We start from the raw sequence: 16,419 nt of genomic DNA on the forward strand, positions 1-16,419 counted from the left end.
AGACATGAAAATGTATAATTGTTTGTGTGTTATTAGTTTAAGCAGACTGTGTTTGTCTATTGTTGTGACTTAGATGAAGATCAGATCAAATGTTATGACCAATTTATGCAGAAGTCCAGGTCATTCCAAAGGGTWCACATRCTTTTTTTTGCCACTGTATGTCCAAACCTTTTTACTGGTACTGTATATATTTTATTATAATTTATCTTTTTAAATTAGAAAAAATGACCAAGGTCCAGACCTCGGTGTCCTCGTATGTAGTTWCAGCCCTGATGTTAGTCTAAGGTTGGTGAGATTGTGATTGTTTGAATCTTTATGTGGATGAACTGTAGATATGAAAACACGTTTTCCCCTGCAAGAAGGACAACCACATTTTGGAAAAACACTTATTATAGTGCCRGTCCCATAAATATTTGGTGTGATGACGACAGAGTTCTCTAAAGCCCTCACAGAATGCCACCATTTGATATTGTACTTGGCATCATTGAAAATCAAAACCAAGACCAAGTTTAACTTTCATACAGTAGGAAGTSCTTGATGCCAYCTGGTGGAACACAGCTGAAAGAGAGGAGAAATTGTTTGACAGATCATGTTCAAAACATATACACAATGATCAAGTATGGTAGATTCTGAAACMCCAGYAGCATAACACCCTGCATCMCACTGCTGGCTTGCTCCTGAGCTAAGCAGGGTTGTTCCTGCTGCAGATGCTGCTGAAAGTTGTGTTGGAGGACTGTTAGGAGGCACTCTTTCCTCTGGTCTAAAAGAATGCCCAKGGCAGTGCTTGGGGACATTRSCCYGTGTAGGGCGCTGTCTTTCGAATGGGATGTTAAACGGTGTCCTGACTCTCTGTGGTCACTAAAGATCCCATGGCACTTATTGTAAGAGTAGGGGTGTTAACCCTGGTGTCCTGGCTAAAATCGCAATCTGGCCCTCATACCGTCACCTAATCATCCCCATTTTACAATTGGCTTATTAATCCCTCCTCTCCCCYGTAACTATTCCCCAGGTTGTTGCTGTAAATGAGAATGTGTTCTCAGTCAACTTACCTGGTAAAGAAAACACATATTTTATTGTATTTTGGGACAATTCAACCAAACATCATAGATAATCGTTTGATCAACAATGAAATATGGTAAAGCATGTTCGTTTTGTCAACTTAAATTTGGTACATTTATCAATCACTTCTTTCACATCTCTATCTCACACTCACTTTGTTTTCTCACCCAACATATTTAGCAGACTCTTATCCAGAGCGACTTACAGGAGCAATTAGGGTTAAGTGCCTTGCTCAAGGGCACATCAACATATTTTTCACCTAGTTGGCTCAGGGATTCAAAAGAGCGACCTTTCAGTTACTGGCCCAACGCTCTTAACCACTCGACTACCTGCCGCCCCGTTCTTCACTGTCTCCAATCTCACTCCTAACTCAATAACAGACCAGCTCAAGCATGAACCTTTACATAGAGTACTGTTTATACTGTAGCTCTGAGTCTTGCTCAACTGTCCTCACTCACACTGTTTATACTGTAGCTCTGAGTCTTGCTCAACTGTCCTCACTCACACTGTTAATATTGGTCTTGTCCCACTCTGTCCCCATAAGACTTCACCATTACAATGTTTTTATTAAGTCAGTTCCTTCCCACCCTTGGGAACAACGTGAAACCTTTAAATTGAGTTATTCACCTCCCTTTTTCTTGACTCCAGTATCTTTCTAATCATCTGTAATTAAAGTGATTTGTTTGGGGAATTCAGACTGTGACCTCAAATCATATATTTTACTGGAGATATCTGACTGCATCAGTGTCGTCAGCCGAGATCAAACGTTATAGATTATCTCAATTGTRTAGATGCCGAGGGTGCTATCTGTACAGGGCCATGATCCACTCCCATTAGACTAACCCTCTTTTGACAATGTCTCAGGATTATGCTTCTTTAAAGGAATCCCATAAAGAGTTCGCTGCCTATTTATTTGTCCGTGTTGATTTGTTAATGAMGTCATACTGAATCATACTATCATCTAATGTGCATTTGGTGAAAGAGCATGTTAAATGGTTGGATGAAATCAAAATATCTTCATCATAACATTTTGTATGTAACATTATAACACTACAGCACGTGTCAAACTMATTCAATGGAGGGCCGAGCATCTGCGGGATTTCGCTCCTCCCTTGACCTTGATTGATGAATTAAGGTCACTAATTAGTAAAGAACTCCCTTCACCTGGTTGTCTAGGTCTTAATTGAAAGGGAAAACARTTAMATTTWAAAAAAGACACTAGGCCCTACATGGAATGATTTAGACACCCCTGACCTACAGTATAAAATAGACTGACATAAAATCCTCTCTTTAAATGTTCCTTGATATTTGATCATGTTTATCATCCCCTTTTGAACAATGTTACTTCCCAATGATAAGACAGTGGACTGAGAGGAGAAATGATTTGAGAGATAATGCTCAAGACAAATAGACAATGATCAAATACGGTAGATACTGAAACATCTTTTATTATGTAGTTTGGGACAATTCAACCAAACGTCATACATTATCATTTGATCAACAACGATATTCAAAAAGCATGTTTGTTTTGTCAACTTAAATATCAAATATGGTCAATTTATCAAAGATTGCACGGTTCTGTACATTCAACGAGCATACATGCAACACCAGAGCAATGCAATCCAGGGGAGATTGTAACATTTTAACATTCCTTTTAGCTGTAGGTGGAACCAGGCTTTTAATGACAGGTGGGTTTGGGAACTATTTTTTCACCACCTCCATATCCACATCCTCTGTACGGGAGACAACCTTTCCATCGATTATCTCCTCGATCACCATCCTCACTCTCTTTGTCACCACTGGCTCATCTACAAAGTAGGGACAAATAACAATTAGTAAGTACACTTAGTGTTGGGCATARCTAATGAGGAGAAGCACAGAACCATGAGAACAGATARCACCTTAACACCTTCAAATCAACCAAATCCTTTGTATTCTAGAGTGTTTCACAATTACTACTGCTGGGTTCAATCAATATGGAATTTGATATGATAGAAAAGGGTCTCGCTCTACTTACGTTTCTTGACCTGAACAATCTCAACCTGCTTTGTCACCACTGGCTCATCTACAAAGTAGGGACAAATAACAATTAGTAAGTACACTTAGTGTTGGGCATAGCTAATGAGGAGAAGCACAGAACCATGAGAACAGATAGCACCTTAACACCTTCAAATCAACCAAATCCTTTGTATTCTAGAGTGTTTCACAATTACTACTGCTGGGTTCAATCAATATGGAATTTGATATGATAGAAAAGGGTCTCGCTCCACTTACGTTTCTTGACCTGAACAATCTCAACCTTCTTGGTGATGACAGCTCTCCTGGAGGGCAGAAGATAGTCGAAGAGTTAATTACCTTCCTATTGAACAACTCTACATTGATCTCTCTACTCTGTAACAGTCTTTATTGCCCAGTTCCAAATCGACCCCTGGCCCCTTCCCCTGGGCACTTCTTGTAGATCTGTAACGATATGATAGGCTACTGTAGGTCATTAGCATAATGRTGATTGCTCCATCTTGCCCTCTAGCAATATTCACAACCATAGTTCTTGCATGTATCCAATCATTTTAGATCAAAAGTGCCTACAGCAGGTGGTTATGTGTCAAAGGTGTAGGGGATACTGAAGGGRCTAACAGGCTAGGGGTTAATTTGTAATTGGGTATGTAAACGTCCATTTATMATTTACATTGGGTATGTGAAGCCCATGTAAATCCCATTGGGTATGCAAATTAGAGATCTGCACCCTTCTCTCCTCTCCTTACCCGACATCCTCTCCGTCCAGCAGCCTCCTGTACTCGGCGATCTCCATCTCCAGCCGGGTCTTGATGTCCAGGAGCATGCGGTATTCGCTGGCCTGCCTCTCGATGTCKGTCTTCATGCGACCCAACTCCTGCTCCAGGCTGTTGACCATGCCCTGGAGCTGGTTCAGCTGCATGCTGTAGCGGGACTCGGTCTCATTCAGCTGGCCCTCTGAGGCTGATTTCTATAGGGAGAGAGGGAGGAAGAGGAAGGGTTAAAGACTTCAGAAGATTCAACAAGTGGTGTTGATTTAGGCTACCCACACTGACATCAGTGAATGATTGAGGTGAAGTTCCTGGTGAGCACGTGTTTTTAGATTTCAGTTTTGAGGATCACAGCTGTGGTATAACAAAAAACGGTTATCCTCAACTTCATCTATCCATCAATCGAAGAGCTTGTCAAAAATGAAATGTATTATTATTATTGTGATAATTACAAAGTTCTGAGTTGACTGATTGCTTCTCTCTCCAGAACTAATCCATCATTAAACGTTTCTAAAAGGGAAACCTGAGGACTCATATGTAACCGATAGGGTAGGAATGTATTTATGAGGTCTAAATGATGATGGTTTTACTATGAGGTGTCAGTTGTACTGCACTGTTTARCTGAAGGTGGAATCTTGTAAATGTCATGTATTTCCGAATTCTGAGTAATCTTCGACAGTAATTACACCCTAGTCTAGCTCTAACTCATACGTCTAGCAACAACCAGGAGGCAGAGAGGGGTGTGACGTTAGGGGGGTTGAGGGGGTATTTGTTTCCTCACCAGGCTGAGCTGGGACTGCAGCTCGATCTGCAGGGCCTGCAGGGTCCTCTTGAGCTCGTTGATCTCACTGCGGGACGTCTGGAGGGTCTCTGTGCTGGTGGTCACCACCTTGTTCAGCTCATCAAACTGGGACGGACAAAAGGAACRTATGCACAAAATGAATTGTCTACGGTCTGATATTTTACCTTTATTTAACTAGGCAAGTCAGTTAAGAACAATTTCTTATTTTCAATGACAGCCTAGGAACAGTGCCTTGTTCAATACCTTGTTTAGGGGCAGAATGACAGATTTTTACCTTGTCAGCTCGGGGATTTGATCTTGCAACCTTTCGGTTACTAGTCCAGCGCTCTAACCACTAGGCTACCTTAAGATGTACTAAACCATTTTTATATGATCTAAAAACAGAACAGATGGAGGTTCTCCCTTGACAAGGTTGGTCTCTCATTCTCCTCACCTTGCCCTTGTACCAGGTCTCCATTTCGCGGCGGTTCTTCTCGGCGATGCCCTCGTACTGAGTACGGATCTCCTCCATCATCTTGGCCATGTCCTGCTGGGGTGCTGCGTCCACCTCCACGTTCACTGAGCTGACGTTCATGTGGGCCCGCATGGCAGCAATCTCCTATAAAGGGGCACAGAGTGATGACAGAGGTCAACTAGGGTCAACACCAGGTGAGAGGCCAATGGAGGTTGCCACTGGGTAGGCTGTCACCGGGTAAGATAAGATACAACGTGACTGTCCCAGACAGGGAAATTGTCTAGCACAATTACACAGGGGTGAGGGGTCAAATTGGGTCACAGCCAGGTGAGGTGCACTGGTGTCTCAGGTTCAACCACATGAGAAATCAATYAGGTACTTGGGTGTCACAAACCGTCCCCATCTTTCATAACCTAGTTACAGTGTTCATGGTGTATTTCCGTCAGCTTCTCTGACATCCTGTACAACCGTCCTATGGTAAGTATATCCAACAGCAAATAGGACTTGCCACCATGTGATCTCAAGTGTRGTTTTAACGGCTATGCCATACTGCTGCAGGGCTTGTGACAARTTTGCTGACAGCTTTAAAGCTACACAAACAGAGACAGCGCAAACACTCCAAACAAGGTCTGTTTGATCTGTTGTTTGCATTGTCATTGATACAGCCAAAGACAATACTGTTTGGCATGCGATGAGAATGAATTATGTCTCTGACAACTCCATTCGTCTCTCACAACCACATTGTTTTCATYTAGGTAAAATATTTAAAAAATTGGAAATGTGGGGAGGTCTTGCTATTGCTATTGCCATGACTGTTGGGGATATGGTATGAAAAAGGGGCTTCCAAGATCCTAACAGAGCCCTGAGGAATACCCACCTCCTCGTGGTTCTTCTTGAGGTAGACCAGCTCCTCCTTCAGCCCCTCAATCTGCATTTCCAGGTCTGACCGCGACATGGTCAACTCGTCCAGAACCTTCCTCAGTCCAGAGATGTCTGCCTCCACCGACTGACGCATAACCAGTTCATTCTCGAACCTTTCCAGAGGGAAAAGGACAAACGGCGCACGCGAGTTAACCAGCATTATTAATAGTTGCCGCCAACAGTAAACATACCAAATGGCACAAAACGAGTCAGACCAGCTTTACGTGCAGTTTACCGCTAATGATGTTTCTAAGGTGTACAGTAATGTGACATTTAACATCACGTCATGGACACGTTGACCTTCATGTAATGTTAWACTAGGAGTGGCTTCATACTCTAATAAATGGTATACAAGTTGCATGACTAAAGTTKATATATGACGTATAGTTCCCATTCCAATCCTGACTTAAAGCATTATTCTAAGGTGAATTCAACAGTTGTTTGCTGCTTCCATCTTATATAGACCCTTTGTACTCACTTGACTTTGAAGTCCTCTGCTGCCAGTTTGGCATTGTCTATCTGCAGGAGGATACCGGCGTTGCACAGAGTGGCAGCACTGATCTGAGAACAGGACAAAAAACAGGTTGGTACATGGTACATTAAAAAGGAAGACAATTACAAACTGTCAGGCTTAAACAATGATTACATCATTTGCTTTTGATTGTCAAAAACAATGAAGGTGCATTCTCCCGAGCCATAATCATGAATAGCTGTAATGAGAGACTATTAAAGTGTGATAAAGTGTAGCCTACCAGAGCTATAATATTGTGTTGGTAAGTAATTGATTAGCCTCCTACCCACACAGATATACTGTAGCCTATCTCTGGCAAAGGCCACACAGTTATGAATGGGAAATTAAAGTAATAAGCATGACTAGAATCCCATCAGATGCAATAATACAAAATGCTATTGAACAGTGGTATGAGTCATTTCAGCGTCATCATCGCGGCTCTCCCCTTTGAAAGAAGTAATGCAGGCGGCATGAGTGTGAATATAAATGTTGACAGGGAGATAAGTTAAATGGAAGTGAAGGTTTCACATGCCATGCCCTTTTTTTGGTAGATTATTTCTTTCAATAGACAATAGACTCATGGCAATTAAGTCCTATAATCCATCACTACTGTAAACTTGGTATGATTCCTCTATTAAAGTCAAGGGTTTACAAATTCACATCCCGAGGGCACACTTCTATTGCAACATGACAGCTTCATAGACGCAGCCAGTCAATGAACTTCAGGGYATGACTTGTCTTGTAAATCATAATTTAATTGTATTTGAGAATAGATGTTGTTTCCTGCCAGAGTAGACATGTTTAGACATTTTCCTTTTGTATTTTTGTCATTATAGAACACTTTATCTACACTCAATAGTAAATAGTGAGGTTGATGAAATAGAATGTAATCAAATCAATCTCGCTCAATATAGCAATATACTGTATTTATTATGCCCCAAAAATGCTCACCTTTCTGCGCAGGTCGACAAGAATAGCTTCATATTTGCTGTAATCTCTGGTGACCGGTGTCTTCTTCTCGTACCACTCGCGGATTTGACGCTCGAGCTGKGCATTCGCTGTCTCCAAGGAGCGCACCTTCTCCAGGTAGGTGGCCAAACGGTCGTTGAGGTTCTGCATGGTAGCTTTATCGTTGACCGACACTGCATTACTACCATTGTCACCCCCAAGYGCACTGGACAGRTCAAAACCGCWCCTGGTGCCYGAAGCRTAAGATACGCGGACACTCTGTCCCCCTGCCCCTCCATAGACGCTTGGTGCCTGTGATGCGATGCGACTCTGGTAACCTCCTCCGAGAGACATGGAGGATGAGCCTCGGCTGCCTCCATAACTGCGAAGTGATAAAGCACTCATGGCGACGTTGTGATGATGGGTATGTAGAGMTGACAAAACCCGGAGTGGTACTTTGAAGAGTTGGTGGTGAATCAGTTCAMGCCTGGTAGCAGAATATATACCCCCCTTGGAGGTGGGAGCGGCTGGAGGGCGTATTGAGATAATTATTTACGTGAAAAGATATTCATCCAACAGGTGTGTCCTTAGTCAGCTCATTAAACAAGGTCACTAAGGTGTGGTGCGCGTGAGAGTTAGCTGGCATTTTGCCTCCATCATGTTTATCACTTTCATTTAYAGTATGACAACTGTCACGGCATGTTAAACCTCAGGTGAGCAAGTTATGAATATGATAAGACAGAAGCGTACGTTTTAAGAGATGACCGACGACTGAATCCCGCCACAAAAAGTTTACTTTTCCCTCTGTAGTCACCGGGAAATGTAGGATACAGTAAAATAGGCTACTCTCCCTTAACGTAGTARAACAGTAGGCTAGCCCACMCGACATGCTCATGTTGGTAGGYTRTGTTTTGGATTGATGAATTGATGACATGGTTACCCTGATATCTACTTGATGTTAAAGATTCAAATAGGTGTGTCAATTTGTTTCAGAGATGTCACTTGAATCAAGAGGGCATTCAGGAGAGAGAGAGAGAGAGAAGAGAGAAGAGAGAGAGAGAAAGAGAGATATAACAATTACAATGACCTTTAACAGGTACTCTAAACTTCACATCAAAGGTATAGTTGGTTGCCCACACAGTACAGKTATGTGTGGAATGGCCAAAACAATACACAGAAACACATTCATTTACACTGAGCATACGAAACATTAGGAACACCTTCCTAATATTGAGTTAATTTAGCACAGATAGCATGCGGAAAGATTGACATGCCATTTATTAAAACGATTGACATGCCATTGATATTAACTGAATTACACAGAAAACTGGGTTCATGTTTGGCTTCTGCCGTAGGCCWGTGTTGRTATASGGGCCACTAGACGTCTTCTCCCGTCAAACTCAAGTCTCCGTTATTTTGTCAACAGGTGCAAAGTGTGAATCACGACCTAGGTGTTTCCCAGATGTTGAGCGTAAACACAACCTGTCCAGCACAGGTGGTGTCTTCGCCATCCCTCTATGGRGCTGTTTTCACAGACGTGTCCACTAGTATAAGACAATTGCAATGATATGATTAGCTAGTAAAATAGAAAGCAACCACAAACTGSCGTTGTTCTAATTACTTGCCCCTAACGGTTACTGATGCTGATGTACTTTTCACCTTTGAATTGAATCTATCAGTCTTTTGTGAAATCAAACTCTATTATATGTTCAATATGCTGTATGATTATATGTGATGGAATGCTGCAAGTCATGTTTAGTTATCATTTTCTATATAGCCTTTGCCATACTGTGGTTATGGTATATCTGTGTGGGTAGGCTAATTAATTACTTACTAACACACCTTTGTAGTTCTATGTACGTACTGTATGTTATTATGCCTTCATAGCTGTTTTAGGAAAATGAAACATTCAAATGCTATACACTCCATCCCTTATCTTTCAATCCCTGTTGTGATATACACTGGCTCAAAAAATAAAGGGAACTAAAATAACACATCCTAGATCTGAATGAATGAAATATTCTTATTAAATACTTTTTTCTTTACATAGTTGAATGTGCTGACAACAAAATCACACAAAAATTATCAATGGAAATCAAATTTATCAACCCATGGAGCTCTGGATTTGGAGTCACACTCAAAATTAAAGTGGAAAACCACACTCCACTTTGATGTAATGTCCTTAAAACAAGTCAAAATGAGGACAGTAGTGTGTGTGGCTCCACGTGCCTGTATGACTCCCTACACGCCTGGGCATGCTCCTGATGAGGTGGCGGATGGTCTCCTGAGGGATCTCCTCCCAGACCTTGACTAAAGTATCCGCCAACTCCTGGACAGTCTGTGGTGCAGTGGCTTTGGTGGATGGAGCGAGACATGATGTCCCAGATGTGCTCAATTGGATTCAGGTCTGGGGAACGGGCGGTCCATAGCATCAATGCCTTCCTCTTGCAGGAACTGCTGACACACTCCAGCCACATGAGGTCTAGCATTGTCTTGCATTAGGAGGAACCCAGGGCCAACCGACCAGCATATGGTCTCAAGGGGTCTGAGGATCTCATCTCGGTACTAATGGCAGTCAGGCTACCTCTGGCGAGCACATGGAGCTGTGCGGCCCCAAAGAAATGCCACCCCACACCATGACTGACCCACCGCAAACGGTCATGCTGGAGGATGTTGCAGGCAGCAGAACGTTCTCCACGGCGTCTCCAGACTCTGTCACGTCTGTCACGTGCTTCAGTGTGAACCTACTTTCATCTGTGAAGAGCACAGGGCGCCAGTGGCGAATTTGCCAATCTTGGTGTTCTCTGGCAAATGCCAAACGTCCTGCACGGTGTTGGGCTGTAAGCACAACCCACCTGTGGACGTCGGGCCTCATACACCCTCATGGAGTCTGTTTCTGACCGTTTGAGCAGACACATGCACATTTGTGGCCTGCTGGAGGTCATTTTGCAGGGCTCTGGGAGTGCTCCTCCTGCTCCTCCTTGCACAAAGGCGGAGGTAGCGGTCCTGCTGCTGGGTTGTTGCCCTCCTACGGCCTCCTCCACGTCCCTGATGTATCTGGCCTGTCTCCTAGTAGCACTCCATGCTCTGGACACTACGCTGACAGACACAGCAAACCTTCTTGCACAGCTCGCATTGATGTGCATCCTGGATGAGTTGCACTACCTGAGCCACTTGTGTGGGTTGTAGACTCCGTCTCTGCTACCCATAGAGTGAAAGCACGCCGCATTCAAGTGACCAAAACATCAGCCAGGAAGCATAGGAACTGAGAAGTGGTCTGTGGTCACCACCTGCAGAACCACCCTTTATTGGGGGTGTCTTGCTAATTGCCTATAATTTCCACCTGTTGTCTATTCCATTTGCACAACAGCATGTGAAATTTATTGTCAATCAGTGTTGCTTCTAAGTGGACAGTTTGATTTCACAGAAGTGTGATTGACTTGGAGTTACATTGTGTTGTTTAAGTGTTCCTTTATTTTTTTGAGCAGTGTATATTATATGTCAACCTCAAATAACCCATTGTTTACACTTTGAGAAAGTGATCTTGTGTTTGTGATGCGTGTGACCATAAAATAGTAAAGCCCCATTATCTTGTTAACAATACACAATGCTCAAATAGCCGACCAATCAGCCTGTTACAACCCTTAGTAAACTTCTGGAAAAATTGTGTTTGACCAGATACAATGTTATTCACAGTAAACAAATTGACAACAGACTTTCAGCACGAATATAGGGAAGGACACTCAACAAGCACAGCACTTACACAAATGACTGATGATTGGCTGAGAGAAATTGATGATAAATGATTGTGGGGGCTGTCTTGTTAAACTTCAGTGCAGCTTTTGACATTATTGATCATAGTCTGCTGCTGGAAAAACATATGTTTTATGGCTTTACAGCCCCTGCTTAATGTGGATGAAGGTTTTGTCTAACAGAACACAGAGGGTGTTCTTTAATGGAAGCCTCTCAAACATAATCAGGTAGAAGCAGGAATTCCCCGGGTAGCTGTTTAGGCCTTGCTTTTTTTCAATCTTTACAAACGACATGCCACTGGCTTTGAGTAAGGCCAGTGGGTCTATGTATGCGGATGACTCAAACATACACATGTCAGCTACTACAGTGACTGAAATGATGCACACTTAACAAAGACGTGTAGGTAGTTTTGGAATGGGTAGCAAAAAATTAATTAATCCTAAATATTTCAAAACTCAAAGCATTGTATTTGAGACAAATCATTCACTAAACCCTACAACCAACTGTACATCTTGTAATGAATAATGTGGAAATTGAGCAAGTTGAGGTGACTAAACTGCTTGGAGTAACCTGGATTATAAACTGTAATGGTGAAAATATATTGATTCACAGTAGCTAGAAGATTTGGAGAAGTCTGTCCATAATAAAGCGCTGCTCTGCCTTCAACACTATAAACAAGGCAGGTCCTACATGACTGGTTTTGTGGCACCTGGACTACTGTTCAGTCATGTGGTCAGGTCATGTGGGCCATCTCAGGAGGTTCGGTCCGCCTCTGGAGTTCCATACCGCGGACCGTCTCGTAGGAGGCATCACAGGCACCGTACTGGACTGTGGAGGCGCACTGGAGGTCTAGAGCGTAGAGCTGGCACAACCCGTCCTGGCTGGATGCTCACTTTACCCGGCAAGTGCAGGGCGCTGGCACAGGACGCACTGGCTGTGAAGGCGCACTGGCGACACAATTGCGTATCTCCGCAAAACATGGTGCCTGACTGGTCCCGCTCCTCACGGCGACTGTCTTGCTCCAGACACCAAACCATCCACTCTACCTCATCACTCCCCTCAACTATTCACCAATACTCCTCGCTCAGTATATCCCAATATTCCTCTTCGCTCTCAGACTCGCACTCTTCGCCGCCCACTCTGTGTGCCCCCAAAAACATTTTTGAGGCTGCCTCTCGGGCTTCCGTCGTGGCCGCGAATCCCGGTGTCGTCATTGTCCTTCCTTCACCGCTTGCGTCTGCTTCATGGAAGGCTTTCGTCTCTGCCATATCTCCTCCGGTCCAGGATGTCTTTACCTCCTGGTATCCTCCAGGCCAGGATACCTGCTCCTCCTGACCACGCTGCTTGGTCCGTTTGTGGTGGATCTTCTGTCACGATCGTCATAATGATTGGACCAAGATGCAGTTGATACGTTTCCATCCTATTTATTAGGAAGAGAAAACTCAAAGAAAAAAACGAACAAACGAAACGTGAAGCTAAATATAATGCTCACAGGCAACTATACATAGACAAGATCCACATAGCACAATGGGGAAATGGCTACCTAAATATGATCCCCAATCAGAGACAACGATAAACAGCTGCCTCTGATTGGGAACCACACCAGGCCAACATAGACATACAATTCCCTAGATAACCCACCCTTAATCACACCCGACCTAACCAACATAGAGAATAAACAGCTCTCTATGGTCAGGGCGTGACACATGAGCTTTTCCAAGGGAGCCACCTGGTCCATTCAGAACAATATGTCATTCTAATGAAAACTGCTGTAGATGTTCCATTCAAAAAACATGAATAGCTTTCAGGTGAACAAGATTGGAGAGGAGCCAATTCCCATCCCCACCCTCATAATCATAGCTTTGCCAATTAAAAAATACCTATTTATTTTAGACCTATAATTTCCCCTTTGGTTTTAATGCTTACAGGTTTTGCCGCATTTCTGAAAGTTACCCAAGCATAGTTTAGAGCAGGGCTTTTCAACTCTTACCCTAGAAGATSTGGAGCCTGCTGGTTTTCTGTTCTACCTGATACTTGCGCACACCTGGTGTCCCAGGTCTAAACCTGTCCCTGATTAGAGGGGAACAATGAAAAGATGCAGTGGAACTGGCTTTGAAAGCAAGTTGAATTTGAAGGGCTGAGAGTATCTTTACTGTAATTGCTCTCCCTCCCTGTCTCTATCATGTGATAATTTTTAGGGTCAGAGTAGGTTGATTTTAGCTGGTTTGTCAACATGCTTTAATTTCGGTGGCCTTCACACAGTTGTGATGGAGGTCCCTGTCACGTCCCTACACTTTCCGCCTGTTCATGAGTGACACAGCGTACTGACAGATGGCTACTGAACTACTACCCAATGGGCACACACTGGTTGAATCAACATTGTTTCCACGTCATTTCAATTAAATGATATTGAACCAACGTGGAATAGACGTTGAATTGATATCTGTGCCCAGTGGCTAAGTACTTAGCAGTTATTTTCAAGCCCATATGGCTTCATCTGTACATCAGCTCATTACCTGTTGGGGAAATGGAATAAGGTGTCGTGTCCTCTAGGCGAAAACAGTTTCAGACAGACATAATTCATGCACACTTTSTGCCACACAGACTTTTTACTCATTGCAACACTCATTACAACACACATTTAAAGTGTTCCCATGATCGTATGTGTTTTCTCAACACACTGTMATTTATCATTAAGACAGTTTTGACAGATATGACAGATTACTTTTGGCCAATTGGTTTGGAGTAGGAGATCCCTTCTATAGGGTGTCCGCTCACATTAGCTCTGTGAATTTAACTGAACTGTGGATTTGAGCTATTGTGAACGCACWAGGCTTCAAAGGATGCGGACAGACAGTATAATTGCTCCATTTTACTCACTGACCTCCTGTTACGGATACAAGTATTCAGTGTGTATCCTGTGTGTATTTCTTTTCTCTCCTTCTCCCCTACTCACAGGTGACAATCATCATTCCCCAATCAGTCATCAATCAGTCGCTAATCGGAAGACACCTGCTCCTTTTCCCTTACCCAATCACATTCCCTTTCCCTTGGTTTAAAAACCCTGTCAGTTGTTTCCTCTGGAGCTNAACTGAACTGTGGATTTGAGCTATTGTGAACGCACTAGGCTTCAAAGGATGCGGACAGACAGTATAATTGCTCCATTTTACTCACTGACCTCCTGTTACGGATACAAGTATTCAGTGTGTATCCTGTGTGTATTTCTTTTCTCTCCTTCTCCCCTACTCACAGGTGACAATCATCATTCCCCAATCAGTCATCAATCAGTCGCTAATCGGAAGACACCTGCTCCTTTTCCCTTACCCAATCACATTCCCTTTCCCTTGGTTTAAAAACCCTGTCAGTTGTTTCCTCTGGAGCTTGATCTCTTTGTGTAGCAATCTCTCTGTAAATGCCATATGTTTGTAGATCTCTTGTGTGGTTTATTATACATGTCACTTTGTCCCCACCTGTGAGTATTGTTTTTGTTATGGTGTTTGTTTGATGGTGGGAAAAGGGGGTAACCAAGAAAAGACGCCCATGGGCATACACTACCCGTAGGAATAATTTGTTAAATACACTAGTTAGAACTGGGCGGACCACTCACTGTATTTTTGGTTAGTTAGCTGTTGTTGAAGTAGGCTTGTCTAGCTTAGGGGTGTTTTGGGATATTTGTTTCTTTCCTTGGGTCCAGCTCAGCCCCTTTTCCTGCCCCCCCATTTACCGTGTGTTTGCAAATAAACCCTGGGTGTTTGATGGTAGATATTAGTTGTCGTGGTTATTTGTTCTCACTGTTACGTTTTCACTATTATAATTTGCGTGAGTTATGTTACGGGTCCCATTACCATCCCCCCCCTAGACTGTCGGGCCAAAGGGATTCGTAACACCTCCGTAAACCACCTTCAGGGTGTCTTGTCAGGTCTAAGCAGACAGCCCCAGTGACAAACAGCAGACATTTTATGCTGCGTTTAGACAGGCAGCCCAATTTTCTTCTCTCACTAATTGGTCTGTTGATCAATCAGATCTGCTGTGAAAACATCTAATGTGATTGGTCAAAATACCAATTAGTGGAAAAGATATCAGRATTGGGCTGCCTGTCTAAAAGCAGCCTTGGTCTTCCCCCCTGGCTGTCAAGTTGTTCACTTGCTCTGTGTGCTGTATTTAAAATTCAATGACACGCATGTACCCCCATTGTCACGCCCTGACCTTAGCTGTTTTATTTCAGCTTCGTTTTTGTTTTCTTGTTTTTGTTGGCGACATTCCAAATAAAAATATATGTACCCTCACCACGCTGCACCTTGGTCCGGTCATTTCCCTGACGATGATCATGACACTCATGAATAGGCCTATTGGTCAATTTCTACCAGTATGTACACTACAGTATCAAGGTTGAGGGACCAATCATACAGCTCTAAAATAACTGACACACCTTGTTGTAGCAAATAAGTTGCTCTCTCCAGTTTTGTGGTTGTGTAAGCCATGCTTGTCTGACCACAATCCTCGTAATGCTTTTGGGCCAGCCTGCACATATTGTTCTTTTAAGCCCTTAAAGCTAGAATCTGTAGTTGAAACAATAACAAAGCCCAGAGATTTGAGTCTGTTGGCATCAGCCCCTCTATGTTAGTGATGGCTGATTAACAGTCTGATGGCCTTGAGAGAAAAGCTGTTTTTCAGTCTCTCGGCCCCAGCTTTGATGCACCTGTACTGACCTCGCCTTCTGGATGATAGCGGGGTGAACAGGTAGTGGATCGGGTGGTTATTGTCCTTGATGATCTTTTGGCCTTCCTGTGACATCGGGTGCTGTAGGTGTCCTGAAGGGCAGATGGTTTGCCCCTGGTGATGCGTTGTGCAGACCACACCACCCTCTGGAGAGCCTTGTGGTTGAGGGCGGTGCAGTTGCCATACCAGGCGGTGATACAGCCCGACAGGATGCTCTCGATTGTGCATCTGTAAATGTGAGTTTTAGGGACAAGCTACGTTTCTTCAGCCTCGTGAGATTGAAGAGGCGATTTTGCGCCTTACATTTACATTTAAGTGTTTAAATGTTTTACTAACGTTTGGCCACGGAGAAGGAGAGCCCACAGGCTTTGGTAACGGGCCGTCAGTTGCACTGTATTGTCCTCAAAGCGAGCAAAGAAGTTGTTTAGTTTGTCTGGGAGAGGGACGTCGATGTCCGCGACGGGGCTGT

The 16,419-nt window shown here is 43.5% G+C and overlaps 1 protein-coding gene across 2 annotated transcripts; it reads right to left on the reverse strand.

The window, feature by feature from the left end:
- Nucleotides 1–2,489: 2,489 nt before the first annotated feature.
- On the reverse strand, nt 2,490–7,960 carry LOC111982454 (keratin, type I cytoskeletal 13). 2 transcript variants are annotated; one of them, XM_024014021.2, is made up of 9 exons: nt 7,482–7,960; nt 6,498–6,580; nt 5,976–6,132; nt 5,078–5,242; nt 4,624–4,749; nt 3,822–4,042; nt 3,334–3,380; nt 3,077–3,124; nt 2,490–2,867 (listed from the first exon to the last, which is right to left on the reverse strand). In XM_024014021.2, exons 1-9 carry the CDS (start codon nt 7,881–7,883, stop codon nt 2,761–2,763), a joined length of 1,356 nt encoding a protein of 451 aa, XP_023869789.1. In that variant the 5' UTR covers nt 7,884–7,960; the 3' UTR covers nt 2,490–2,760. The 2 variants fall into 2 exon arrangements, with proteins under 2 accessions (XP_023869789.1, XP_070289904.1); XM_070433803.1 differs by lacking the exon at nt 3,077–3,124.
- Between the last annotated feature and the right edge of the window lie 8,459 nt (nt 7,961–16,419).

Source organism: Salvelinus sp. IW2-2015, linkage group LG21 (genome assembly GCF_002910315.2).
Source record: "Salvelinus sp. IW2-2015 linkage group LG21, ASM291031v2, whole genome shotgun sequence".
NCBI classification, from domain to species: Eukaryota; Metazoa; Chordata; class Actinopteri; order Salmoniformes; family Salmonidae; genus Salvelinus; species Salvelinus sp. IW2-2015.